General features: G+C 43.2%; 1 protein-coding gene across 2 annotated transcripts; it reads right to left on the minus strand.

Annotated features, from left to right (window-relative positions):
* Positions 1-202: 202 nt before the first annotated feature.
* Positions 203-26,023, minus strand: LOC119186867 (maleylacetoacetate isomerase-like). 2 transcript variants are annotated; one of them, XM_075866593.1, is made up of 7 exons: positions 25,885-26,023; positions 25,753-25,804; positions 24,717-24,784; positions 18,993-19,073; positions 18,370-18,447; positions 3,739-3,865; positions 203-534 (listed from the first exon to the last, which is right to left on the minus strand). In XM_075866593.1, exons 1-7 carry the CDS (start codon positions 25,891-25,893, stop codon positions 269-271), a joined length of 681 nt encoding a protein of 226 aa, XP_075722708.1. In that variant the 5' UTR covers positions 25,894-26,023; the 3' UTR covers positions 203-268. The 2 variants fall into 2 exon arrangements, with proteins under 2 accessions (XP_075722708.1, XP_075722709.1); XM_075866594.1 differs by lacking the exons at positions 24,717-24,784; positions 25,753-25,804; positions 25,885-26,023 and adding an exon at positions 20,869-20,931.
* Between the last annotated feature and the right edge of the window lie 520 nt (positions 26,024-26,543).

Consider the following 26,543-nt stretch of genomic DNA (forward strand, 5'->3'; position numbering starts at 1 on the left):
ATCGGTTCAGAGACAGTGATTCACACAGCAACTTTCTGTCCATTGCCATTCACAGGGCTCTCCGGCCCAAGTATCATACCAATTCTCTTTAGCATAATTTCAATATTCTCGCATGCACGTTTCTCGACTAGATAAAATGGGCAAGTATTGGCCACGTTATACCTTAAAAAATGAATATGTCCACAAGTTAGAAGGCCGGAAGCATTTTACAAACGCTAGTTTATGTTTCCAACTAAACTTATACTTCAACACGTATGACCTTTTAATACTACTGGTCTCCTGGACCCTTGAAGAGGTTGGGCGTGTCAGGCACTCCCATTGGAGGGGTGTCCGGCTGACGTGAGGGTTCGGCCTTCTGGACGAGCGGGTGTTGCTGGAGCGCCTCGTAAATCTGCCGCACCTTAGGGAAGGGTGTGACGTCAATGCCAAAACGGTACGCGTTGCACACTTGAGGGACGAGGCAGGCATCAGCGAAGGTCAGCCCGTCTCCGAAGCAGTACTTTCCAGCTGTCTCCGCAAAAATGGCTTCCAGTGCTGAAAATATTTTTGAATAGGGAAAGGGAGTTCGAACATATAATTGAATCAATCGTTTTTGCTGCTAACGTCAAATGATTCAAGAGTTGACCAGATATTCCAAATAGTGATGCCATTGGGCCTAAAATTTGCCTCACATTCCAGAGTGCTGGAGTGCTCCAAAATGCTATTTTGCCGCTTACTTTCCTTAACACAAAGCTTAACACTTATAATGAACACAGATAGAGTAAACAATTGGTTATAAATAATTGACTACAAAATTGTGACTGAGTAAGTTTCATCTTACTTACAATATAACTTCTATAATTCAACCAAGAACGTTAGCGTCTCCACGGTATCGGTTATAACGAAGCAGTATTTGGTTACGTGAGACTCTAAACTCATCAGGTACCAAGAAATAAATGAACTATTAACAGCTGGTTTAAACCACATATTTAATGTGGTTGCGTCATAAAAAGTTGTATGAAGATGTGGCCACATCCTTGCGCAGATAGTTGTAAATGGAGGCCTCTTTTATTAAACGAAATTATTCTGTTGTGATTTTGCCTTTTTATGCGTTGGCGTACTTATTTTCTAGTGCCGCGTAAAGTCTAACAAGGATAAACTTTGTAAATTGTGAGTTTGAAGCCCATAAACTTCACATTTTTAGGTAGAGTATTGATGCTCCACATTTCTAATTTTAATGCGAATACACAAAGAGTTCATTTCGAAGAAATTTCGATGTGGGTGTCGGCAGCGGCGTCGGCAGTTGTGAGCGAAAAAAATGATCATCTTGTGCGTGACCAAAAAATCAAGAAAGATGCAAATAAAATAAAAAATAAAAAACTAGGTCTGAGTGGTGATTACACCCGGGTCATTCGAGTGGCAAGCGAATGTTGTACTATAGAGCCACGCGTTTGCTTAGAAGTACAGTGAAAATAACTTCCTCCGCTTGAATGTGCAGTGTAAGTAACTTGAATGCTTTACAAACCAAACGTCATGTACACATTCTTCACAATAAACATCTAGTATCGGATTAATAATGCATTGTAGAAGCATTCATTGTGATCGGGTGACCGACCGTGCGATTATCATGAATTCATGGTTTAAAGCGGGCCACTCACTACCAAAGGCACACACGTTACGGTGCCTTTTCCCTTAGGGCCCCGCAATGGGTGCATAGTAACCTCAAAAAAATTCCCAGGCACAAGTGCCCATAATTTACATGCTACCCATTACACGGAATGAAAGAGCATGTGGTAAATTCGCTGACACAGACCATATTGAAGTCAGTACAAACTAGGGGCTGGATATTGCTATCACGTTCAACTCTTAAAGGTGTAGCGTAAAGAACCCCCATTTTTAAGTGTATATCTGATTTATGTGTTACATAAATACTTATTTAAACACCTAATGTATGGCCCTGATGCCACTTCCATACAACTAACTGGCTTTGACTGCCGATCGCCATGGTTTAAGAGCTTTTCATAGTGCAACCACTGCAGATGAAAATGTGACCTGCAAGACTATAGTCTAAAAAAAGAGCGAGTAAAAAGGGTGTCTTTTTGTCCCACAACAATATCAGGGTTACATTGCATTCTCGATAGGAAAGTGGCCAGCGCCGACTTTTCAAGAAAGAAAGCGTACGCAAGCCTGATGACGATTATTGTTGTGCGACAAAAAAGACACCCTTTTTACTCGATATGTTTTTAGAGTGTATACGTGCTAAAGAGCTTAGCGGACATTAGACAGCTTAGCCTATTAGAAAAAAACACAAGCTTGTAAGAAGAACTGGAATGTACTCTCAAGTCTTCAAGCTTCTAGCTCATCAGCACCACAATTTGTTCAGTAAAGCCAAAATACTCCTAACCTACAGTAAGAATCAGTTCAATGCTTCCCATTCCTCACACCTTACGTATTCCTTCAGAGCACAGTATGCGCCAATCCTCATTAAAAAAAATATTCGCCTAAGATGATCATTAAAATGTGAATCTCATATCGAAGGTTACCAATGTTATGATTTTCGAAGAAGACAGAAAATCCGCACAAAGGCAGTGCATTTTCTACTTGATTATTGTTTGTCGGTGCCCTTATTTTAGTCTAATCTGGCCAACCTGTTTGTCGACGAGTTACCTACAAGTGCTCCAACCTTCCGTTCAGTTACTTTATTTCGCTTTTTCAAGATCAAACAATGATAAAGTCAATGACGAAACAAGATCAATCAGTGATCAAACAAGACCAAACAATGATAAACATCCAACAATGTTAAAATATCTCTGTTGATAGCTTCCTCCTACCCAGTGATTTTCCCGCATTTAGTTATAGCAAGGTGGTGACCTTGGGCCTGTTGTAAATAATGATACATAGTACATAATCGCGGTATTTTCTAACAAGTTTTGTTCTAATTTCAGGATACTTGCAAATAAACCTGTGCAACAAGTCCGAATAATACAATGCACATACACACTGAGTGTGTATGTGCATAAAGCCAACTGGAACGCAAATAGCAGCCTGCTTGCTTTTAGTGTTATCTTAACCCCTTCAGTTGGTTTTGCAAGGCATTACACCAGACATTTTTTTTTATTTCACAAAGCAAAATAGGTCCTTCTAAAGTATACCAGACATAAATAATATATATTCTTGCGTCAGATGTTCCAGTTTGAAGTCGACGTTCCGCCTATTGGAATAAAATACCCAAAAAAAATTTATATTCATATTTCTATTCTAGGCACCGTAAACTATAATAAGGTCACCGATGAATTTTTGTGTTTGCGTGTGGGTTCCATTGTTTCTTCAACTCTCGAATGAAATCGCTCAGTAACCTTCAAAGTTGCGTTTGGATTATATGCTTCCTAAACTATATTATAATCTCTAAAAACATTACTTTATACGCTATTTTACAGCTGTTTGATTTATTACGATCGCAAATGAGCTAGAATGTGGTGAAGCGGAATACACAATAAGAAAGGAGTCATCAGTTGTCACGTTGTATGCTGTTGTCGTCAAGTCCGTCTTCACGTTGTCAGGACATGGCGCCAGCCCGCATAGGAAGTATTCACGTGACGTCCTCATTAGCAACTTTGTTGTTCAGTGCACAACTTCTCTGTTTGGTAGGTCAGTATATTAGGAAGAAAAAGCGGCTGTGACGACGTGAGTGCATATTCTCGAAAACATGTGGCCTTTCATCCGAGTTCTGGAAGTCGAGTTGTTGGTTATTGCGCTCACCGGTAAAACCACGAGTGATGTTGCGCTCGGCCCATTTCTTCCATTCCACCCTGCCGAGGATTGGGATCAGGCCAATGGTTTGAATAGGCTGGACTCCGGAAACGAGTAGCTCGACGACTTCTCGACACTGCAGAGAAAGTAGTCGTACTACCAATGAGTTATGACAAACTTCTGCTCACTTGCGGGAAGTCTTCAGTACTGCAGCAGCTGAAATAGAGTGATAACTCGTGAAAACCACACTTGGTATGACACCGCCGCCCCTTCTCATCTCTGATAATATGAAATGACCCCACGTAAAACGCATGCAAATGACATTCAGACATGGTGTCAATTTGATGCAAAAATAAATGCCCTTTTTTGATGCGCTTTGGCACAAAGAATAAGTGCTAATAAACTGTTACAACAACTTGTGCACAGGATGGTCAAAGCGTGCGATGACAAAAAAAGAAACCTTTATTTTTACATTCGCAGCCCCTGCATGGTGACAGCAACAAATTTTGAGCCCAAAGACGTCCAACGTGTTCTTTAAACCAATTACACGCAGCGTGCTCTTGAAATCAGTAAAAATCTCGTTTTGTTTCCTGCTAATATTTGTTTTTAAGGTTCAGTGCCCGAAAGTGACTTCTGTTACGCAAGAAGCCTTAGTGAAGAGCTCTAGTCAATTTTGACAACTTGGCGTTCTTCACAATGCACTCAAATCACATGGATTATCTGCAAGTGTCGTGACCTTCGATTTACTTGCATCTGCAGATGCGCTGGTCTACCCTATATTTTTGTGAAGTGAATTTTTTTATCTTGTCACGTTCACTAGTTCTGCAAGTCTTACGTGTCTCTGCACTCTTGAACTACTCGTCAAGTCACTCTGCTCACGCATGAAGACAATCTATTTCATAACATTCATAGTCCTGGTGTTCTTCGGCCATCCCATGGCCCTTGCGCCAATAAACATACACATTATATCATTGTTTAAGCAACACATTTGGCGTGACAAGTCACAAGTGCAGTCACTGTAAAGATGCTTAGCGATCAATTCGAGCTTCACCTCATCATGCGGTATCGCATCAAGTTAGCGCACTTTTCATAGGCAAACTGCGTCTGCTGGTTTCATAACAGCGTGCAATAGTAGAGGTAACAAAACAAACAGGCAACACAACGACATTTAAGTACACGCATATAGTTTACGTCATGGTACCGCATTTTTTATTATTTTATTAGTTCACGTATGAAAACATAAACAGCGTATTTTTCCACTGAAAAAAAACAGCATTTTCTTTCATAGGCGAATAAAGTTATCACAAAAACATGGAAGACATAATGCTAGAATTACCTGGAAATGCTCCATAAGACCCCTGATTCTGTGTGATGCGTCATTCGTACGTGCATAACATGCAATATAGACTTCAAGATTGTCGCGGGATAAAATCTCGGCTGTGGCGGCTCCATTTCCGATAGAGGCGGTAATGTTGTAGGCCCGTGTACTCAGCTTTGGGTGCACGTTAAAGAACCCCAGGTGGTCAAAATTTCCGGAGCACTCCACTACGGCGTCTTTCCTAATCATATGGTGGTTTTGGGACGTGAAACTCCACGAATCAATCAGACTTGAAGATCGGCTTACGAAAAGTTGCAAAAGGTAAAAAAAAATAGTTGAATGGTACATATTCGATAAAATAATTTATTGATGCTACTCCATTCATAGAGATCTACCACTACTATATACGAAGGGTGGTACCCTCGGTGGCCAGGTGGCCTGAAGCCCAGATTACTTAGCTAGACGAAGAACACGAGCCTCTGCTGTGTTGCTGTTACTGTTCGTATGTGTTTTTTATTCCAATTTTTTCGTGCTGTCCCCTCCATGGCGGGTTCGATGGCGACAGCAAGGACGGATGCTCCACCCCCTTTTCCACCAAGACTGGGGTGCGACATGCAAGCGTCAAGTCGGACTGGTGCGCTTGAGTATCTGAACATGGCGCTACCAAGGTCATCGAGCTGCCCCGACGGGGATGACATGGAATCTGACGGTGGATATGCTGAGGCCACAAACCGCCGATTGAAGAGGAAGTTTCGCAGGACATCAAACGTGAGTGACCTTAACTACAATGCATCATCCTCTCCGTAGACGTGCACTATTGCTCACGTCCCTATCACTGCTACAGGCAACCTGAATTCCCTGAATAGACAAGCCCTCATGGCGTATCTTGGAAGGATAGCTCCAGAACAAATAAAAGAGGTCCGCATTATTCCCAGAAGGAAGATACTCACTGTTGGCGGTTATACAAAACTGAACCTCAATGGGTCGAAGACTGTGATTCAGATGGGCAACATACCTGTGTGCTCCTTCATTACAAATGGAGGCTGCACTATTGCTGGTGTGATTTTTGATATGGACAAGAGTATCGTTAACAGTGATCTGTTAACGCTGATATCCTTGTCTGTTTATATCACAGACGTACACCGTTTTGGACGGTCGAAATGTACAAAGATAGTTTTTGAGGGAGACACATAGTCATTGCATGTGAAAGTGGGCTATGTGAGGCCTCCCGTCCGCCCGTACATACCTAGGCCATCACAGTGCCGCAAATGTGAAAAACTGGGGCACGTTAGCGCTGTGTGCGTGAACAGATTGACTTTTCTTCGCTGCAGCGGAGATTATGAAGAGTCTTCATGCGGAGCATATAACCTGAGGTGCTCTAACTGCGATAGCCCACATGAGTCGAGGTCTAAAGATTGCCCTAAAATAAAGACCGAAATGACCGTGCTTAGGAAGATGGTATGAGATCACTCTACGCACAGAGAAGCGGCTTGTAAGGTGCACCATAGCCAGAGGCACTCTCGTACCCGCAGGAGGTTATCAGCATCGACAAGTGTACGAAAGCCTGTATTGCCTGATGAGTCAGTGGGAGATCCTCTTATATCCGAAGCGGTATCTCAACCTTGAATCACACCTTCTTTGAAAAACGTGACGGACAATGCCCCATGGCCTTCTTTGCTGCCTCAGAGTGCTGAAGTGCAAGGGCCAGAAAACCAGCATGAACATGAGACTTCGTCATCGCATGTGAAAATCAAAGCGATGCTTACGCAGTTGATCTGTACCTTGTGAATGCTGCGTGTTGGTGTCAAGACGCCTGCTGCCAAGGCTTCAGTGCAAATTCTAGAAAGACTAGAACCGGTGCTTGGTGCTATCTTAAAGCAACAAAAACATGGCGTCAGCATGCTCATCGTTGTCACTGAGTGAAAGGTTTAGTCATTCTGTTATATTTCAATGGAACGCTCGAGGGCTACGAGGTCTCCTTGGAGATTTTAAACAGAGAATGTTCCACTATCGATTCCCTGTTGCTGTGATATGCGAGTCGAATATGACTTCACCATTCAGACTGTCTGGATATGAACAATTTCCTTCCCAGACAAGTGTAAATCCTAGCAAAGTGTTAGTATTCGTGCGCTGTAACCTCAGGCATTTCCATAACCAAATACTTATGCATAACAGCAATGAGCACGTTTTCATCACGTTGGAGCTAACAAGACGTACGATATCGATCACTGGTGGTTGCATTTCACCGAGCGGGAGATTCGATGCTGGACACGTGAAACTTGTCATCGACTCGAGTCGAAAACTTCACGTCATCGTAGGTGACTTCAATGCCCATCAACATCTTTGGGGCAACAGCGTCATAAGTACTCAATGTAGAGAATTAAGTTCTAGACTTCCCAAGCAACAATGGCCTTCATATTATTGACGACGGATCAATGACATATTTCCGTGGCTCAACGTACAGCAGCTGTCTCGACTTAGCCATTGCTTCTTGGTGCCTTTCAACATCCACCACCTGGTGTGCAGACGTTGAAACACATGGTAGTGATCACCTTCCTACTTACGTACAACTACGATGGTATACCGGCGTTGCAAGCAATCGAAGACGATGCACAGATTGGGAGGCTTTTCAAGAAGAGCCAGAAAAGTATTCTAGCTCTAAAGTTTTTCCGACAGAAATAGAAGAAAGAATTGCGAGAGCAGTACAAACCACTACACGTGTTGTCACAACATCTAATTTCAGGAAGCCGGTTTATGTGGTATACGAAAAACTGCGGGCAGTTCGTCGTCGAGCTGAACGGAAAAACAGGCGAACGAAATCGATCACAGACCTGAGGACATCTCGTACCAGCAAAAGAAACTTCAGAGGTACTTAGAAAAGCTTGGCCGCCAAAACTGTAAGGCATTTTTAACCACCCTGGACCCACGAAAACCACTGTCTAAGATATGGCACGTCGTAAGAGCTCTACCATCTTCTACTGAGCAACTACGTCATTCCGTGCATTGGCCATTATAAGTACATCCAGCGAGAAACAGATCACGGAAGAATTCTGCATGCACCTCTATGCCTCTGCAACAACGGATGGCTTAACTGCTTCTGTGCGCAACCCTTCGGCAAACGTCCGTCTCGACCATCCTTTCATGCTGCAAGAGCGTCGTGCGGCTGTGTTCACTTCGCAACGTTCCAGTGCACCTGGGCCTTATGGAATCACCTATGCTACCCTACGCCACCTTGGTCCTCGGGCTACCGAAGACATGGTGTCTTTGTAGAACCTTTCTTGGGCATCTGTAATTGTACCGGCACATTGAAAAACTTGCAAGATCGTGGCATTGCTGAAACTAGGCAAGTCTCCCCGTGATATGTTGCCCTACAGACCTGTGGCGTTAGCAAGTTCTGTAGGAAAACACAATGAACGAATGGTTCTGGTGCACATGGGATAGTTCCTAGAGAAGCAAAGAGTATATCCAGACGACATGACTAGCTTCCGGAAGGGAAAGTCACCAGTTGAGAGCGTGATTCATTCGGTGACAATCGTTCAACATCAGAAAAGGCGCCACCGATTTACGGCTGCAGTATTTCTTGATATCAAAGGCGCACTCGATAATGTTCTGCATGATTTCATTCTCAATTATCTTGAAGGCTATTGCATTGCTGGCCGCATGAATCACTGACATGCCAGCTATCTTAAAGAACGAATTTTATCCATGTATACTACTGACGGAGACACAAATAAACATCCCGTCCACCGTGGCATGCCTCGAGGTGGATTCCTGAGCTTAACATTATTTAATATCGTACTTGTTGACCTCGTTATGAAGCGCGTTAGTCTAGGAAGTGAAATCTCGGTGTCAATGTACGCAGATGACATTTGCATTTGGACCACGAGCCTAACATGTTTGCAAGTATAAAAGAAACTACAACGTGCGGTATCGACAACGTCTGCATACCTCAGTACCTGCGGACTGCAACTGTCACCGACAAAAAGTGCAACCCTGCCATTCACGAGAAAGTCCACGGCTTGCTACCCCATAGTGATCGATGGGAACATAGTACCTCCGGTAACTCATCATAAGTTCCTTGGAGTTATCATTGATCGTGATTTGTCTTGGTCGAAGCACATCTCATCGCAAAGAAAAAAAAACTAGACAGCTTTGTCCAGGTCATTCGCCATAAGTCTGGAAAATTATGGGGACCATTGAAATCATCTCTACTCCAGCCATAACAGGCACTTTTTGTTGGATTCATTAGCTGCAGCTCTCCTGTTTTCTGACGTGCGTGTGCATCTGGCGTACGTACACTCGAAGGAGCTTAGGCGCGTGTCCTACGGATTCGTCTAGAAGTACCTCGATGCACTTCTACATGGGTACTATTGCAGAAGCACGTGCATTTACAGCTCGTGTTTATCCTTAACACGAACCACTACGAGTACATCTGAGGCTACGGACATGGCATCGAGACCATTCACTGGCAGACACTTTTAACACACGACCCAATGCTGCATACTTGGAAGCTCTTGTCACACTGAGATATGCTGCCTGCAAGGTATGCACCAAATGTGATCTCCGACATACCACTTTGGACGATGCCTAAAGGTATCTTGCAACTTCGATCCCAGGGATAACAAAGAAGTAAAAAATAACAACCATTGGTCTTAAGCATTTCACTTTGTCGTATATTGCCTATATGTACGGATATACAGGGCACATTTTCGCAGCTGGCTTTGTCATGCAAACCTCAGCAGCAGCAGCAGCTTTCACTGTGCCTCAATGGGAACCACTAAATGCTTCGAAATACCAAACCGGACATTATCTACAGCCGCTGATCTGACCGGCGTTCAACAAGCTGCGTGCTACATTTTACAGCAGAGTCCAGCGAAATGGACATTATTTTGCGACTCCAAGCTGGCACTTCAGCTAATTGAAAACTGCATGAAACAAGACAGTGTATATAGTCCTCTGGTGTGTGACATAACGAGTATGTTGAATGATGCATTTCAATCCAGATACCGTCACGTTACAATGGATTCCCAGTCATTGTGGCGTAGCTGAGAATGAACAAGCTGATGCAGAAGCGAAAATGGCGCATTGATATCAATTCACTTTTCCCGATATGACACCAATGCCTTGCTGTTTAAAGGTATGAAGACATCTATGCAACGACTATAAAATGATCCAGATTATCCCCGTGAGCGCATTTATAGGCTTGACTGTTATCGTGCTTTTCGCCTTCCATTCCGACTGAAGAGAGACCAGGAAACGCTACTAAATTGGCTGCGACTGGGTGTTGCATACACGCGACGATACTTATGCAAGATTTGACAAGAGCAAAACTCTTGCTGCAACTCGTGTAACACGCCAGAGACTATAAATCGCATCCTGTGTGTGTGCCCTTTATACGCAGTTGAAAGACAATCTCTTCAGCGTCTCACAAATGACCTATACTGCTGACCCTTTTCAGAAAAGAAACTTTTGCGTGCTTCGCAACGTGTGGATCACGTTCAACGCAACTTAAAGGGCCAACTCGCATTTCTAAGCAAGAAAGGTTTAGATTCCGGTCTTTAGAGAATCTGAGAATGTAGACACTTACGTGCGTGTCCCACACCGAACGAGACCTTGTGTGCAGTGGCTCATTGTGCTATATCACAACCACCTCTCATGATACCCTCCTGTTTCTTTCCCTTTTACCCTTACCCCCATGAGTAGTAGCAGGCTAGAAACCCGCTTTCAAGGCTGACCTCTCCTCCTCCTTCTCATTAAACACCTTCTCCTTCTTCTAGTATAAATGAACAGAATATGTCCTCTAAGATTGCCGGCATTGCCAAACATATTGGACTCGACGCTAATCTTCACAATTTTGCAATGTGTAGCATACGATTATCGAAAAAAATGTGTTCGTTTAAATGGACATTACCACTCGAGTTACGATCAAAATTTCGCTGACCTGGTTCACCCTTCTGCGATCTCAAACGAGCTGTTGAGTCTTCAGCGTATTTGGTCTCCCTCTCCATGGCAATTGATTATTTCAATAAACATGGGAGCGGGAGCAATATCAGTTTTTGGCAACACAGGCACACACTTGAGCACTGGCGTATTCAGCTGCTTGCGCTGCGAGCGCCCGCATTCAAGCGAATGATTTCGTTGCATATTCAGCTGCGCGGGAACATGAGCTACTTTAGCCCTTTCCAGCTTGGCACTGAAGATGAATGATATAAAGCAGCCCCCCCCTTTTTTTTTGTAGAGAACGACGACTGCGCTTCTTGCAGCACATGACGCCTAAGACGTAATAGTAAAATGTCGGTCACCGACGGTGGGCTGAAATAATAGCTGGTGGCTTCCAAAGCTTATTTTGCACTAAATTAATATTGTATGGGCTTTCTAAATATGGGCAGGCAGAACGAGCTAATTTCTTCTATTTTTCCTAAAAACCGCAAGCTTATAAGTGACTGTGTTGTGGCTCCTTTACCATCCTTTTAATTGAATGTTGAAAATCATGCTCGCGCAGTGCATGGGAAATGACTACAAAGACATATGACAAAGGTATTTCCACTGCCCAAGTAGTAGAATGCACACGGTATGCGGGCGCTCAATTAGTTCGCCATCTCGGAATGGCTTAGCGCTATGCGCCAGAAAACCCAACCGATGTGTCTTTTACCGCGTGGGATACGACAAAGGGACGCTAAGTTAGCCTAAAAGATACAAAAAAATTTCCGAAAGATTTTGGGTATCAAATTATTATTTTGAGCTTAAAAAGAAAAAGAAGGTGTAGGTTGAATGTCAAGTTTCTGCATTTCTTGTCAGTACATAGCACCGCTATATATCGTTTACTTGTGCAACCCACGATGGTTTCTACGTTTCTTTTTGAAGATGCTAAGAAAAATGAAAACACATTCTTCTGTAGTAATAAAAGGGTCAGGCACTGATTAAATAGTTTGTTACAGTCGAGGGTCAGCGAAAGAACTATATCTAAGAATACGACGATGGAAATTGTATACCGGCTTTTCTCCGTCACCGTATTTTAGTCTTTTTTTCTATTACCCACAGTATGGCATCCCTTTCAAGATTATTCAGTGACAAAATATCACGCCAGCTCCACTTCGTGAAATCTGATGCCCCACTTATTGAGGATGTATGTCTTTTAAAGACGATAGTCTTTCTTGGGGACCTTCGACGCAAAAATTTTAGTCTGTCTGTCTGTCTGTCTGTCTGTCTGTCTGTCTGTCTGTCTGTCTGTCTGTCTGTCTGTCTGTTTGTCTGTACATTTGTCTGTTTGTCCATTCTTAACAGCATCGGGTATTTGAAACGGCCGACCCCATCTGCAGCGCCCACCTATGTTGCTCAAGATTCAACGTTCATACTTGTGTAATTGTCAATTAAAAAGCAAAAATTGCTTATGCATGGGGCACCATAACAACACGCATGTATTCTGCATGTGCGCCTTTTACTAGAAAAGGTGTACATAAGTAATTTTAAGGATCGTAGCACTTATCACGCTGCGCTAACCAACTAACGCTTGCACGGAAAGGCGAGTGTTTCCAACGCTTTGCTAAGACGACATGGTGGTGACCCCTACCCGTCGCCTTGCGTTCTACACCTCATCACCTCTGAGACGGGCACGCACGCCCGTCTCAGAGCCGCGCGTTTTGTTTTCCGGGATAACTGTCAGATGGCGCTCGTGTCGAACGTGTGATGTGACTTGATGCGCTCGTTCACCTCCGCTGCACGCTCGAGGCACGCTAACGCAGCGCCTACAGAATACCATTCACCAATTTTCTTGCGCAGAACATCAAATAAGCGTTTTGTTCACTCTTTCCAGACGCAAGACTATCGTCTCTCGACGACATTTGCAGATTAACATGCACATACAGGGCCAATTTTTATTGGTCACTTACAAAAATTAAGCAAACTTACAAGTACTACGCAAAAGCTTATTCTGACATTAAAATCAGAACATCTTGGATAGATCTATAACAAGAAGCAAAAGAGTTTCCCATGTCCTTTCTACTTTTGTCATTTCGATGTAGTTCAGTATCAGACCTGCGACTAGAGGAACAGTTAACTGCAGCTTCGGAGCGGCATAATTCTACATGAGGCTGGTATTGCATTTTGCGTTTAAATGTGTTGTCTCACGCATGACTCATCATCCGACACCTTAGTAAATCAACTCAGATGTGCAATTACAATTAACATCATGATTGATAGATTGATTGATTGATATGTGGGGTTTAACGTCCCAAAACCACCATATGATTATGAGAGACGCCGTAGTGGAGGGCTCCGGAAATTTTGACCACCTGGGGTTCTTTAACGTGCATCCAAATCTGAGCACATGGGCCTACAACATTTCCGCCTCTATCGGAAATGCAGCCGCTGCAGCCGGAATTCGAACCCGCGACCTGCGGGTCAGCAGCCGAGTACCTTAGCCACTAGACCACCGCGGCGGCGTTACAATTAACATCATCTCTTGAGCGAGCTAAATTTTCTGAAGTCACATTCAAAGCTATTTGCATATATCTATAGCATAGTATAATTCATCGCTAAAGTACACGGACTGTTGACTGTATATGACCGAGTTGACTGGCGGAACATGGGAGAGGCCTATGTCCTGCAGTGGATGTAATCAGGCTGATGATGATGATGATGATGATGAGCCTGTTGGGCTAATATGTTTTATGACTTTTGCTAAACACTACGCAAAACGTGCGAACGAAACGAAACGTTTTGCGCAACAAAAAAGAAATGTGCCAACCTTTCTTGATATGAAATGCAGCACTTCACGCTGCATTGTGTGAATTATTGATGTGTCGGTTACGACTACTGAAGTACATCAATGACTACACAGCTTCCATGACTGTGAAAATACACATAACTCCAGGAGTTTGATTTATTTCTTCATGTTCAATAGGCTAACCTTCTATGAATTAAACTGTGCTTATAATAGCCTATGCTAAAGCCTTTCTTTTTCGTTTAACCTTTCTAGAATAAAAAATAAATATAGAAATATACCATGCATTTGATCTTTACCTAAAATTTTAGACGGGACATGCGGATTTTGAACCTATGTCTCCTGTAGTAGCCGAGTCGCTTCTGCATAACGTTGAACGCTGCTATAAGCATTCAGTGACCTTCATGAACATTTTTTAAAGACGATAATCTTTCTTGAGGACCTTCGACGCAAAAATTTTGGTCTGTCTGTCTGTACAATTGTCTCTTTGTTTACTTTTAAAAGCATCGGGTACTTAAAGCGGCCGACCCCATCCGCAGCGCCCACAAATGTTGCTCAAGGTTGAGCATTCATGCTTATGCAATTGTCAATTGAAAAACAATTATTGCGCATGTCTGGGGCACTATATCAACACGCAGATATTCTACATGTGCGTCTTTTACTAGAAAAGGCATACATAAGCAATTTTAAAGACCGTAGCGCTTATCACGCTGCGCTGACTATGCAACGCTTGCACGGAACGGGGAGAGTTTCCAACGCTTTGCTAAGACATGACCGTGGTGGCTCCTACCCGTCGCCTTGCGTTCTACACCTTATCACCTCTGAGACGGGCACGCACGCCCGTCTCAGAGCCACGCACTTTGTTTTTGAAAAAAAAAAACGGCCAGATGGCGCTCATTTCTCACGTGTGACGTGACTTGATGCGCTCGTTCGCCTCCGCTGCACGCTCGAGGCACTCTAACGCAGCACCTCCGGAATACTATTGACCGATTTTCTTGAGCAGAACATGAAATAAATGTTTTGTTTTCACTCTCTCCACACGCAAGACTATTGTCTTTCGACGACATTTGCAGATTAAATGCAGATACGGGGCCAATTTTTTATTCTGTTTTTATGTGTTTGTTAGTGTTTCTATGTTTCGCAACTCTTCTCTGTGTATTGTTGCTGGTTATTTCACAAGCTCTCCACAGCTATGGAGCGACTATATGCTCATTTGTGGCCACGCTGAAATAATAAGGAAGCTTTGAAATTTAGTTTCTTTTTTTTCTTTTTTTAGCACCGTCGCTCATTTTATTCGCCCCTCCCCCTTAGCTTTTAGAAAACGTGTGCAAGTTCCCTCCTGAGCGTGTCTTGTGACAGACAGGTGGCTTTTAATGAGCTTTCCGCTGAAGCTCACTCTCACCGCTTTAGGCAGGCCTTTCATTTAGCAACTGGAAAATATACTCCACTAGCGCAATTCTTGCCAGGGTACAGGCACCACCTCTCTCGTGTGCCAGGTTGCGAATGAAGTTCATTGAGCTGCGAAGTTCTCAGCTGGAAAAATGAGTTCGCGACGATTCCGCCCGAGCACTTGCGGGCACTGCGGTTCTAAGGGACACAGTGGCAAAGCTCGACGTATTAAACAGCATAAAATATAATAATATACAGGACTATGTGATGTGCACACAAGCAAGCGGCGTATTCTCATAGTTCCGATACTTGAAAAACGCACGGTATGCATTCACTAAGTACATCAACGTACTCGATAATTATGCCAGTGACACTTCTTCAAACCTGTCGGCGCTAGGAAGCTATAGTTTTCAAGTGTGACGCGCGAGCTTCTTATCATCATCATCATCAGCAGCAGCAGCAGCAGCAGCAGCAGCAGCAGCAGCAGAAGCAGCAGCAGCAGCTTGACTATGCCGACTGCAAGACAATGGTCTCTTTTTAAAAGGTCCTCCAAACGCCATCGTGCTCCTTCACTTCTACGTAGGCGGCTTACTTGATGGGGGCATGATTTTCGGTAGAACGCGCTCGAATTTATTTGTGTGGTGGTCTTGCATTTTTAGGTATGCCTGCCTACTGTACCAGTGATGAAAAAAAAACAGATTCGACAGGATGAGCCCGCTGTTTTTGCTGTTGACGTAAAAAAACTGTGGTTTTCTGATGGCCCCCTTTCAAGCACTGCTCTGTCTACTGGGACGGGAGTCCGAGGCGAAATGACAAAGTTTGTGTCAGATTGTATTTTTCAGCGACTGTAACTCCCACTGCATCGAGTACTCCTTCGTCTAACTTCGCTGTTACCTTGATATCATCTACAGCGCGCACGGCAAACTGTCCACCAAAACGAGCTTCGCTGCTAAAATAAACAGCACTAGAGTAAAAGTGAACTTGTGGTTCCATGAAAAGCTAGCGTCAGCCCTTTTAGACGCCCGTTCTGTATCTTCGTAAACACTCGTGTCCTTTGATGTACAAGCAACAATCATCTGCGGTCAGCCGCAGACTGCAGCCATGCAGATAAGAGCCCCGTCTCACTGTGGTCATTCTTTTTTTTTAGTTTTGAGTTAGTGTGCCATTTTTGTTGTTTTCCAGTGCACGTGCAGCTACAGATAATACGCCATACAACCGGCTACTCTAATATACAGTCTTGTATTGTGTAGCACAGACCCCTTGCGCCACGTGAAATCTTCCCTAATCAGCCATCTTGCTTTCTGTTTAGCGCAAACCAAGCACTTTTTATTATTGCTTTTGTAGTTGTCTCTACAGGTGTCACTGAACTCGGTAATCTTCAAAGCACAGCTGCCTCTATGGTATACTTATTGCTGCTAACCTTAGCGCAAATTGGGAATGTAGATGGATGGGAGTGAATGAAAACAGCTTTTAAAAGGTAACTTAGACATGGCCTATCGACAGTAAAACGAACTTGTACGTCAGTTACGAAGAACAAATAATTATTTAAAGCACTGATAGTTACCAGAACTAATAGTGCTAAAATCTGTATTAGAGTGGAGTAAATCATAATACTAACAATAGCGCTACCGAAATATACAGTAAAAATATATACTACTCAATTTTCTAACTATGAGACCATAAAAATGTAATGTCCTCCAGCAACAGCGCTTGCGCTTGCGCTTGCGACATGTACACAAACGCCAATAGGCCAGTAAGTTAAAATAATACAGTTTTAAAATCTAAACGTTACATTAAGCGTCGCAAAATCACGAACAACTTCAATTTGAACCCTCTATAAACACAACGGTCTTATTCACTATTCATTTAAATGTGATTATGGGCATCGTTTGCAGCTATTAAATTTCCAAGCGAAGAACCCCTAGCACCGTTCGTTGTATTTTTCTTTAAAACCATCACATCTAGAAAACATTGACCTTCACTCTTGGATTATTTATTGACCTTTAGGCTCTCATTGTTCTTGGAGAGAAGAACTGACAAGGGAGCAAGATTCAACAAGAACGACGAGACTTACCATTTGCAACCCTTTTTTTCATGAGGTACACACATCGAGTGCTGTGCAGACAGGAGTGTTATTGTGGCGCAAAAGTCACTAACCAGAGTTGCACAGCTTGCTGAAGTTCTCTGTCAACATTGTCATGCATATTTTTCGGCACCTGAAGGTAGGACGATGACGCTAGCCACCTGACCATGTTGCACAAACTTAGAATAAAAAAGAGGACTTGGGCATGAAAAAACTTTTTTAAAGAAAGGATAAGTCCTACATGCTTGCTTGATGCCTGTTACCTGATTATTTGAAAAATATAAAATGGTTTTTTGTTACAATAAGCTGTGGCAAGTATAACACAGTTTTTGATGTATCACACAGGACGTAATATATATAAAACATAGTTTGTGATGGGTGTTTCCGCAAGATGTGAGAAATGTAGCACAGAGAGCCTCATGACAAAGCAAATCAGCAGTAGACGACCATTAGTGCAGCACCATAATTTGGTGAAAACTTTAGGGATGACAGCTCACTGAATGCATCTAGGCACTCACACCGTATACAACAGACAGAATAAGAGTGTAAGATGTGTATGTCTTTTTCCAAGTCGATTGATTACGGCTTCAATTTCAGAAGAGCCGGCTGTGAGTGACCGTCTTCCAAGCTGCTGTTTAATTACATGAACTTTCTTCTGCACTGCTTCATGCCAGAGGTGTTGCTAACGGCTCCTGCACTATTTTCTATACGAGAGGTGGCAGGAAGTTCTGAAATCATTTGCCCCTCTTGTAACTATTGTGTGGCAAGATTCTTTCAGAAAATACATCATGCAGTAATGTCCACATTTCATGTATACTTATATGAGGAAGAGAGCTGTGGCTCGAGGTAAAGGCTTTTCTCCATCTCTACTTACGTTAGTTCAGTGACAAACGTTATCGCGAACACTGTGCTATTTCTCGGAATTCGACGTCCCAGAATATTGACCAGAGTGAGGGATTATAATGGACCATAGTGAGGGGTTCCGAAAATGTAGAACATCCGGGATTCCTTAATGCACCTCTAAATCTCCGCACATGAACCTCTAGCATTTTGCCTCCGTCAAAATGGCCACTACAACTGTGTCAAAAACATATAAAAAAACAAGATGAAAGGAAGTTGTGTCTTTACCTTAGCTCTGGGGTAGGCATCTGCGGGCAGCATCCTTGGCTCTGGATACATCTCTTCTAAGTACTCCATGATGGCCACCTGAGAATGACGTAGTAATAGCTTTTATTATTAATAATAGCACCATTTCCTTTTTGGTAACAGTGGTGGGAGAGCCGAGAGAGTTTGCCAAACATTCATATAAGACTCTTCATACAATCAATTTATTTTTTATTTGTTAATATTCATGAACGTATATTCTCTCTCTTCATGAACATACATCAGAGGATTCTGCAGGGAGCACATTAAACGTGATTGCAAACTATTGAACTTAATAATGCAACATCGTGCGGAAATTCATTGATATCTAATGTTAAAAGGTCAGCTTAGCTCATGAGAATGAAGCTTGGAAAAGAGCGAGCATTGTTATCTATCATTCCACACTGGCCGGACTGATTTTTTATCTCTCCTAAATAATAGATTCAGATTATTCCCGGACGTTTTTTGTGGCAAGCTCTCTAATTTCATAATGAGATGCCAAGCATCATGCGCCTGAAGATGCAGGATTGACAACTAAAATATTGACAAAGAAAACATAGAGGAATGGTAATTTTCAACAAACCAGCTCGATAAATGTCAGAACGTACCGATTGGCTGATGGGTTTTCCGTCGACCAGTAAAACTGGAACCTGTCCCATTGGATTCATTGTTTTGAATTTTTCGCTTTGCTGAAAGGGAAAGTGAAATGCAGTGAGCATTATTGTGACATCAGGCTTCTAAAAGCGCAAATCTTGAAAAAAAAACTTCAGAAGATTCATGATGTAGTAATGCCGTGAACTTTGGTTGTAAGTTAAAAGCAAACTAGTGCGACTGAAAGCCTTTGTGCAGAGAGCGATCAGAGAAAACTTCGGTTCAAAACAAAGCACCATTTCCATGAGCTAAAAAGGGCGAGGCCTTGTCATCCAACCGACCTAGAAATTTTACGGTGTTCTAGCAGTGCAATCACCTAGGGAGGAGCCGACGACCCCTCTGCGTTATAGTAGAATAGTCCCCAACGCCTCCTCACGACCTCAGTCATGACAGGGCGCGCAGGCTAGCGAACCATTTCATAACGTCTATAGCAAAAGTCATCGCAGTAAGAACTATTGCAGCCTTTCAGGACGACAGACCGGCACCAGGAACTCTAGCCTAAATTTGTTCTTGTTGCGGCGAACGACCCATAGCGCGCAGTGACATACATTGGCAGTACATTATTTACGGATCATGTCTCTACGTGTACCCCCTACATATCTCACTTTCTCCTCTACCCTCTCGTCTTTCAACCTTCCAGTCAGCTTGCACTGACATGTATAGACTTGCTATGTGCGCAATCGCGCTTAGGTAGTGTCAAGCAGCCACGAAGAATGGTTTTTACTTTTTTCACACATACAAGCACTCCTCTCGGAGGGTGCTAACGAGCCAGTGTGCATTCATGTGTCTTTGTGTTCCTTCTCACAGTTTTCCGTGTATCGTAGAAAGGACATTACGGTTATTACGGAAGAGCGCGCACCCTATTCATCATTTTGTGCATCGCTCCCAAAATAGGAGCGCCAAGTTGTCCGGTGCACAATGCAATGACTCAGATGTGCCAAAGAATGAGTACATAGAGATCGGAAGAAGCGGAAAAAAGGAAATATTTACTGAAACTTTTCATGCAAGATTGCGAAGCACGTGTCAACGTTAGGAAGAGGAACGTCCTAATCGCTCGGCTATCCCGGCAACGCATAGCATAAAACCCTTGTACCGTTCCATACCGCAAAAGAGCGGGAAATAAGAGTGTGGGTGAGCAGGAGAGCAGTGAGGAGGGAAAAGCAAGAACATAGAAATAAGCAGATAGAAAGTATTGGCAAAATAGTAAAGAAGAACAACAAAATATACAAGGAGAAAGAAGGATTAAAAACAAAGAGAGAGAGAAGGAGCATATGAAAATATGGAGAGACTGAGAAATAAACAAACACCGATCGAAAGAGATAAAAACAATACAGAAGAAAAAATACAAAAAAGAGATCATGCATAGCCATGTACACAATCGTACACTATAGTATGCACTATTGGGCAGAGCACAAAAGGTAACAAACACTCAATATAACGGTATAGTATGAGCGTTAAAGACGTAGGTGTGAATGTAATTTCCTAGTGAAACCAGGACATGCTGCTGCCCGGTAGCTCTGCTGTGAGGCAGATTTGCGCGACCAATTACAAGCTGTGCTGATAAGAGACTATAGTCTCATTTCAGCTTCTGTGCCTGACTGCCATGATCTCGAACATATTACACAACTACACTGTTAGTCTTATTTTTTTCTTTTCACTAAACCCTCGGAGTTTACCCTGTGTTCTGTTTCGTGTTATTTCGGATACTACCCATGCGTAGACTTCTGTCTAGCAAGCGGACTGTCTCTGCGATTTTCTTCGCACTTTATTTATTCTTAGAGATAATAGGAAAGGAAATACCTTCTTCTCAACAAATACACAGCACCGCTTCACCTCAACTGAAGTAACAAATGTTTGTTTTATTTTTCTTCCAGTTCCCATATGCTATTGTGCCAGTCACATTTTCTCCCTTCCCCTTTTGGTAATGTACTCGGAGCTCTTAGCAATGTAGTCAAGTCTTCACAAGTCGGGCAAAGAGTGAGAGGGGGATAAAATAAGTGAATGAGTCCTGCTGGGTCAAATGCCAGAGGTAAAGGAGACAAATTGAAATGCTGCAAAACTCCTTTCCAAGTTATTGCAAACCTTTATTAAATGTTTTTCATAAAATGGTGACCACGAAAGAACGAGTAAGAACACATTGAACGATACAAAGCACTTATGCTTTTCAAGCAGGATCAAGTACACGGGACAGCGACACTTTTTGAGCATGGTCAGAAAACTCTGCTGATCGGTAGTGAAGGCTCACGACAACACGCAAGCCAAATCTTATAGCGCAGCACGCAGCCTGAAATTCACAATAAATTATCAAAGTCAGCGAAAAAAAATGCTTTCTCTTCCCTCGACACACCACGCAATACACCCAAAAAATCACACGAAGCAAGTTCATCCATCAGCCATAGGCTGATTTGAACAAGGCGCGCTCGCTCGTTACGGAGATTGCCACGGGAGGCTGCTACTTGTTCAAGCGTGCTACTTGTTCAAGAAAGAAAAAAAAGCGTGCTCAAGGTCATGGGGCGCGCGTGCCGTTTCTTTGTGGCCCTGCCATCCCTCTCTGCTTAGCTTCCAGCGCTTTCGTCGGCACGAGAGAAGAGACAAGGCGATTGCAGAGTGTGACAAATTTTTGTAACTCCACTCGTACTAGACCGATTCTTAAAATTTTTGCGGCCTTGAATTCTTGAGGCAATAAGCTCTTCCAGTGAATTCATTTCATCATTACTTGGAACACTGTTTCAAGGCGCTTTTAAGTGCCCACCCTAAGAAACTTGTAGTCACGTAGGCAGTAAGGTGGAGACGATATAATGAATATAGTGATCACGTGCTGTTGTAAGAAGTTTACTGTGGTAACGACCATTCACAACCAGAGAAAAAAAATGAGGAATTAACGGTTAGTGTCATGGCGGTGGTAGCGACAGCGTACTTCTTGTAACGTTAATGGTGGCAGCCCAGTGGCAGCTGAAAGAAGCACTGACATCAAATTTACTCATGTTAAGATTTTTGCGTCAACGAGTAGCTATCGACACCCTAGTAGCGATTCGCGATCTAAAACGCATATTAGGTACGAATGAATATCTGTAATATTCAATTATATATACACTATCGAACGTGGTTCAAAATGGGTCGAAAGTGCGCCAAATTGTAGTGCTGTCAGCGCTATCTCGCGGCCACGTCGAGGCCGCTGCACGGCTGATGCTGCTTTCACAAAAAAAGGTAACGTCACGCACACTGGCAATTCGTCTGCTATAAAAGCGCACGTGCAATATGTCCAACTGTGTCTCTGATGATGTAGACTAAAGCCTCTCCATGTGGTTCCGCTGGCTAGGCTAAGTAGCGCCAAGTTGTTCTTCCCTTCTCCCTTTAGCCCCGACCTCGAGAAGGGGCCTCGTACTGCCCGTGAAACCAAACTCGTTCACCAACACAGGATTTACCCTGTAGCAGCTCGGCGCAAAGCGAAGCGAGTAAATGCGGCTGTTCTTCTTAGGCGGCCAGTCCCTCTGTCCATCGGTGCGTATATACGAAGTCAACCCACTGGCTGCGTTGAGGTTCGTGGCTCGGAAAGGCATGAAACGCCATGCCATTTCCACTTTTTCCGCACCTAGACGTGCAGGTTCTCACTGCGCAGCGGTTCCCCGACATTCTGGCACGTATTGTCGCTCTGCATGATTGTACTCACGCTGTCGAGCACATGTCAAATCAGTCGATGCGACACGATGATTCGCACGCACGCTTCAACACAGCAAGGAGAGCCATGAGTGAGAGCATGGCCGGGAGTCGGCTCAGAACACACTTAGATCGTCGACGTCATTTTTACTAGCGTATCGTCACTCAGGATGGTATTTGTGGAATGTATCACACCAAACACGTAGCACTAGGGTCGATGTAGCAGGGCAGTCAATTTTCCGTTATTTTTCTTAGCTTTTCTATGCTGTTTGACATCGAATTAAAGTAACTTCCACGCGACGAATGCCATTCAAATTTGGCCAGGAAGACCTATGCATACCAAGTGATCGAATGATGGGCACATCTCGATCTTGAAATTTGATGTCGGTGTTCCTTTAAAGGGCCACTCACCGCCGCGCATTTAAAGACGAGGGGGAGATTTTTTCCTCTCTTTTATACACATGATGCATCCTCATCGCCCCTTAGTTCTTGAATGAACGTTAACAATATCAGTACTAAGTGCTAGAGCCTATCAGGATTTCGCGCTTCTCGGCTGCAGACTGTTATCACCGCTTGCGCAGTTGTAAACTCGCAAAAAAAAGAAGTTTGATCAATTGATTGTGCACGATATTCATACGAGACAAATAAGAACGTATGGGTGACTGCGTGGCAAAGCAGTGCAGGAGACAAATCACATGCGATATTTCGCGTAAAACAACGAATCGAGAGCATGTACGATGTGCATGTCACGGGAACTACTGTCTACGTCACTGTAGTGCGCCAAGAAGGACGAGAAATATCAAGAGAGAATATCGCGCTCTTTTTTTGTGTTTTGGAAGCGTGTTGAGTGGCCCTTTAAGGTGCCGAACGTGATGCTTCCCTTTTACACAGGTTCAAATTGAAATACTAGCGATGCAATGCGGGGGCCCTCACAAGTGTACTGTGTATTCAAATTGAGATTCGGCCGGACTGGAGCTACCAAGCATTGAAGAATGGGGGAGCTGGGCAGTCTTTTTGTGCATTTTTCTTCCTACGTTCTCTTTTTTTTCTCATATCTCTGCTTCTTATAGGTCAATTAGGTCTGCCTTTTTATTCCTACTTATTGATATTTTCGGTGCGTGTCTTTGTTTTTCTCGCTGTTTCAACCCTTTTTTTTCTTCCCCTACTTTCTCTCTCTCTCTTTGTCGTTCTTTTTGTGTTATTCTTTACTCTCTTCTTTCTTCATCATCATGACATCCATTTTCCGTCGCTTTGCTATACAATGTTATACAAGGCTTCACTACGTTCTGCTATAGGGTGGCTGGCTCACCGAGTGGCTGGTAAGCTCGCTTTCAGGTCGTAGTGTACGCGGGTTTGATTGCCTCCTCACTAATAATTTTTCTATTTCACTGTTTTTTTTCTCTCGCTTTTTGTTCCCTCAACCATAAGAGCTATTTCATTTCATGACAGAATAAATCGGCCGTCCCGTGTGGCTATCTGGGCATATGCAGAAGGGTTATAAGAAGGAGAAGACAGAAGGAGCACCTGCCGATTCATAATGGTGACAGTTTCTGCTCACACTACCGGGCGCAATGGTTACCTTGAGGAGTTCCGCTCTTTAATGACGTAAATGTAGTAACTAAAAGAAAGATATAAATTTCGATGCCGGTTAGCAACAGTTTCATTGTTATGTTTCCAAGAGAGGTTGGACGACATGAGGAGACCAAGGCGTTTACACCAACTCAAATTCCAAAAAAAATTTCCTGAGTTTAGTTCTGTAAAAAAAAAATCTCTAGTTTTGTTTCTTTTTGGAGAGACTGTTCAAACACAAGTATTCCCGTCACTGGAGAAGTACAGTTAGAATCTGATCAGTGGAGCGAAATGTATTTGCTTCCTAATTAGGGCAAACAATTTGATCACGCATTATGCCAGGAGAAAACAGTTTTATTCCAAGTTATAGACATACCTTAGCCTAGATATTACCGATCTAAAACATCTGACAGCACAAGCACACTTCTGTACGCGGAACATACACACACACATACCTGTTCGCCAGTGTCTGGCCACAAGTACACGGGATGATATTTGAAGTCAATCTTCTTCACCTCCAGAACTGTGATACATACAAGTACGCTTATATATTGTTCAGTAAGCAACTTTGTTATTATGGGCACATATATTCACTACACGCATCATTTAAAGGAAATGATAAGTGGTAATAATGTTTGATTCTGTACAGTTCTCGTTTACTTCTTGAATTACATCACGTGTTATTCGAAAAACTTGTTAGCTCTCTTTTTTTTTTGGATGAGACATCATTTTGAGATGTGACTATATAAGATTACCATTTTAACATTGATCTTAAATGCAACAAAAACAGTACATCGCACAGCCTAACAGAAGGGCCTTGAAGGTTAATTCTAGAATGATTCGTTTTCCTGAACGTAGTTTGACCATCACGCACATGATAATTAGCTCTGAGAAATATTGTATGTATATTACTATCCATCTGCGCTCTAAGCTATATATACTACTTACGAGGTAATACTAGTTGCACGCCAAGAATCAGCACTACCTTCGCGGTTAAAAGTGAAGCTTGTAGAGCTGCGACGCCTAAATGCCAATTTACGCATGCGCAGCACACGACTGCGCACCAAGACGAAACGCGCTAGTGTTCATTTCCCACTGTTTTTTGCATTCGTTAGTCTATGTATACAAGGTGCTATAGCAGCCGCACATCGGACCATTTTGAATGTAAAAGCTTAATAGCATTTTCAGCGTTGCTCTTTCGTGACTAGACACTGTGACAGTAATCTCTCTGTTTAGAGAGAACACCGGTCCAATAAAAATTAGTTGTCGGTCTTTGTTAGGTGCGCCGCGCTGCATGTTTGCTACGCCTTTGTTTGAAGCACACATGAACGGCTGCTATGTAAAGCTTGCCGATCCTGCCTTTTCTTTTCGCATGTCCATTCGCAGGGCAATGTAGCGTTGACGCGTAGAAAATGTTTGAGGTGCAGGGGATATGAGGTATACAATGAGGCCACTGAGGCAATCAGAAGCAAGGCAAGAAGGAAAACTCACCAATGCGTACGCGCCAGCCGCAGGAACTGAGATAACTGGAAAGTAGAACAGGCTACAAATGAACATAGTTTCTCGTCGGCTCCGAGTGGCCTAGTCTCTTCTAAAACTGAATAAATGATGGCGCAAACTCACCTTCGACATGACGAATCCTTTCTAGATGAGCGAAGAGCCTCAAAGCGTATGTGGAAAAAGTTTAGAGCTATCTGCTACTCGCTGCAGCCGGCTCGCCGAACGTTTCTAGCTGTCAGCTTGTCACGGTTTTACATTCGAGTACTTTTCTTTTTTTTCGGTTATCTCTTCTTGCAGCGCGGTCATCTATTCAGCAGTTTGGAAAAGAATATCGCAGTGTACGCGGGCTTCGAGATAACTGCGAGGCCACCCACGTGCAGTCTCGAAGTCCATGTTTTCCTGTGCAGCAACATTTGAATGTGATATTGCGTGCATCAACAATGAGAGTAGGAAATGTGCAGGATATAAATTTGCATGCTACTTTTCTAGTAGTCGTGCGAGGTTAGGCAAATTGACTAAATTATACGGGCTGATTTCGTTACAAGTGCGTTTGATATCGCAATAATGAAAACAGTGATGTAAAGGAGAAACACGTACGCTAGACTTTAATTGACGGAGTACAATTGAAAAGAATATCACAAGAGCACGCCGCGCACTTACAGCATAAGCACAAATCATGTGTCGTCGTGACCCCGGAGGACCCTACACCGCTGTGTGGAGGTAAAGTAATTACCATTGTTTCCCATTAACATCAAGGAGCGCGCAATAACAGGCGCTTCTGT

Source organism: Rhipicephalus microplus, chromosome 6 (assembly GCF_043290135.1).
Source record: "Rhipicephalus microplus isolate Deutch F79 chromosome 6, USDA_Rmic, whole genome shotgun sequence".
Classification (NCBI taxonomy): Eukaryota; Metazoa; Arthropoda; class Arachnida; order Ixodida; family Ixodidae; genus Rhipicephalus; species Rhipicephalus microplus.

Coding starts and splice junctions, on each gene's coding strand:
- LOC119186867 (XM_075866593.1), bottom strand. Junction 19,074..24,716: donor GGCCAGACACTGGCGAACAG/GTATGTGTGTGT, acceptor TTTCCCTTTCAG/CAAAGCGAAAAATTCAAAAC. Junction 535..3,738: donor CATCACTCGTGGTTTTACCG/GTGAGCGCAATA, acceptor AAATATTTTCAG/CACTGGAAGCCATTTTTGCG.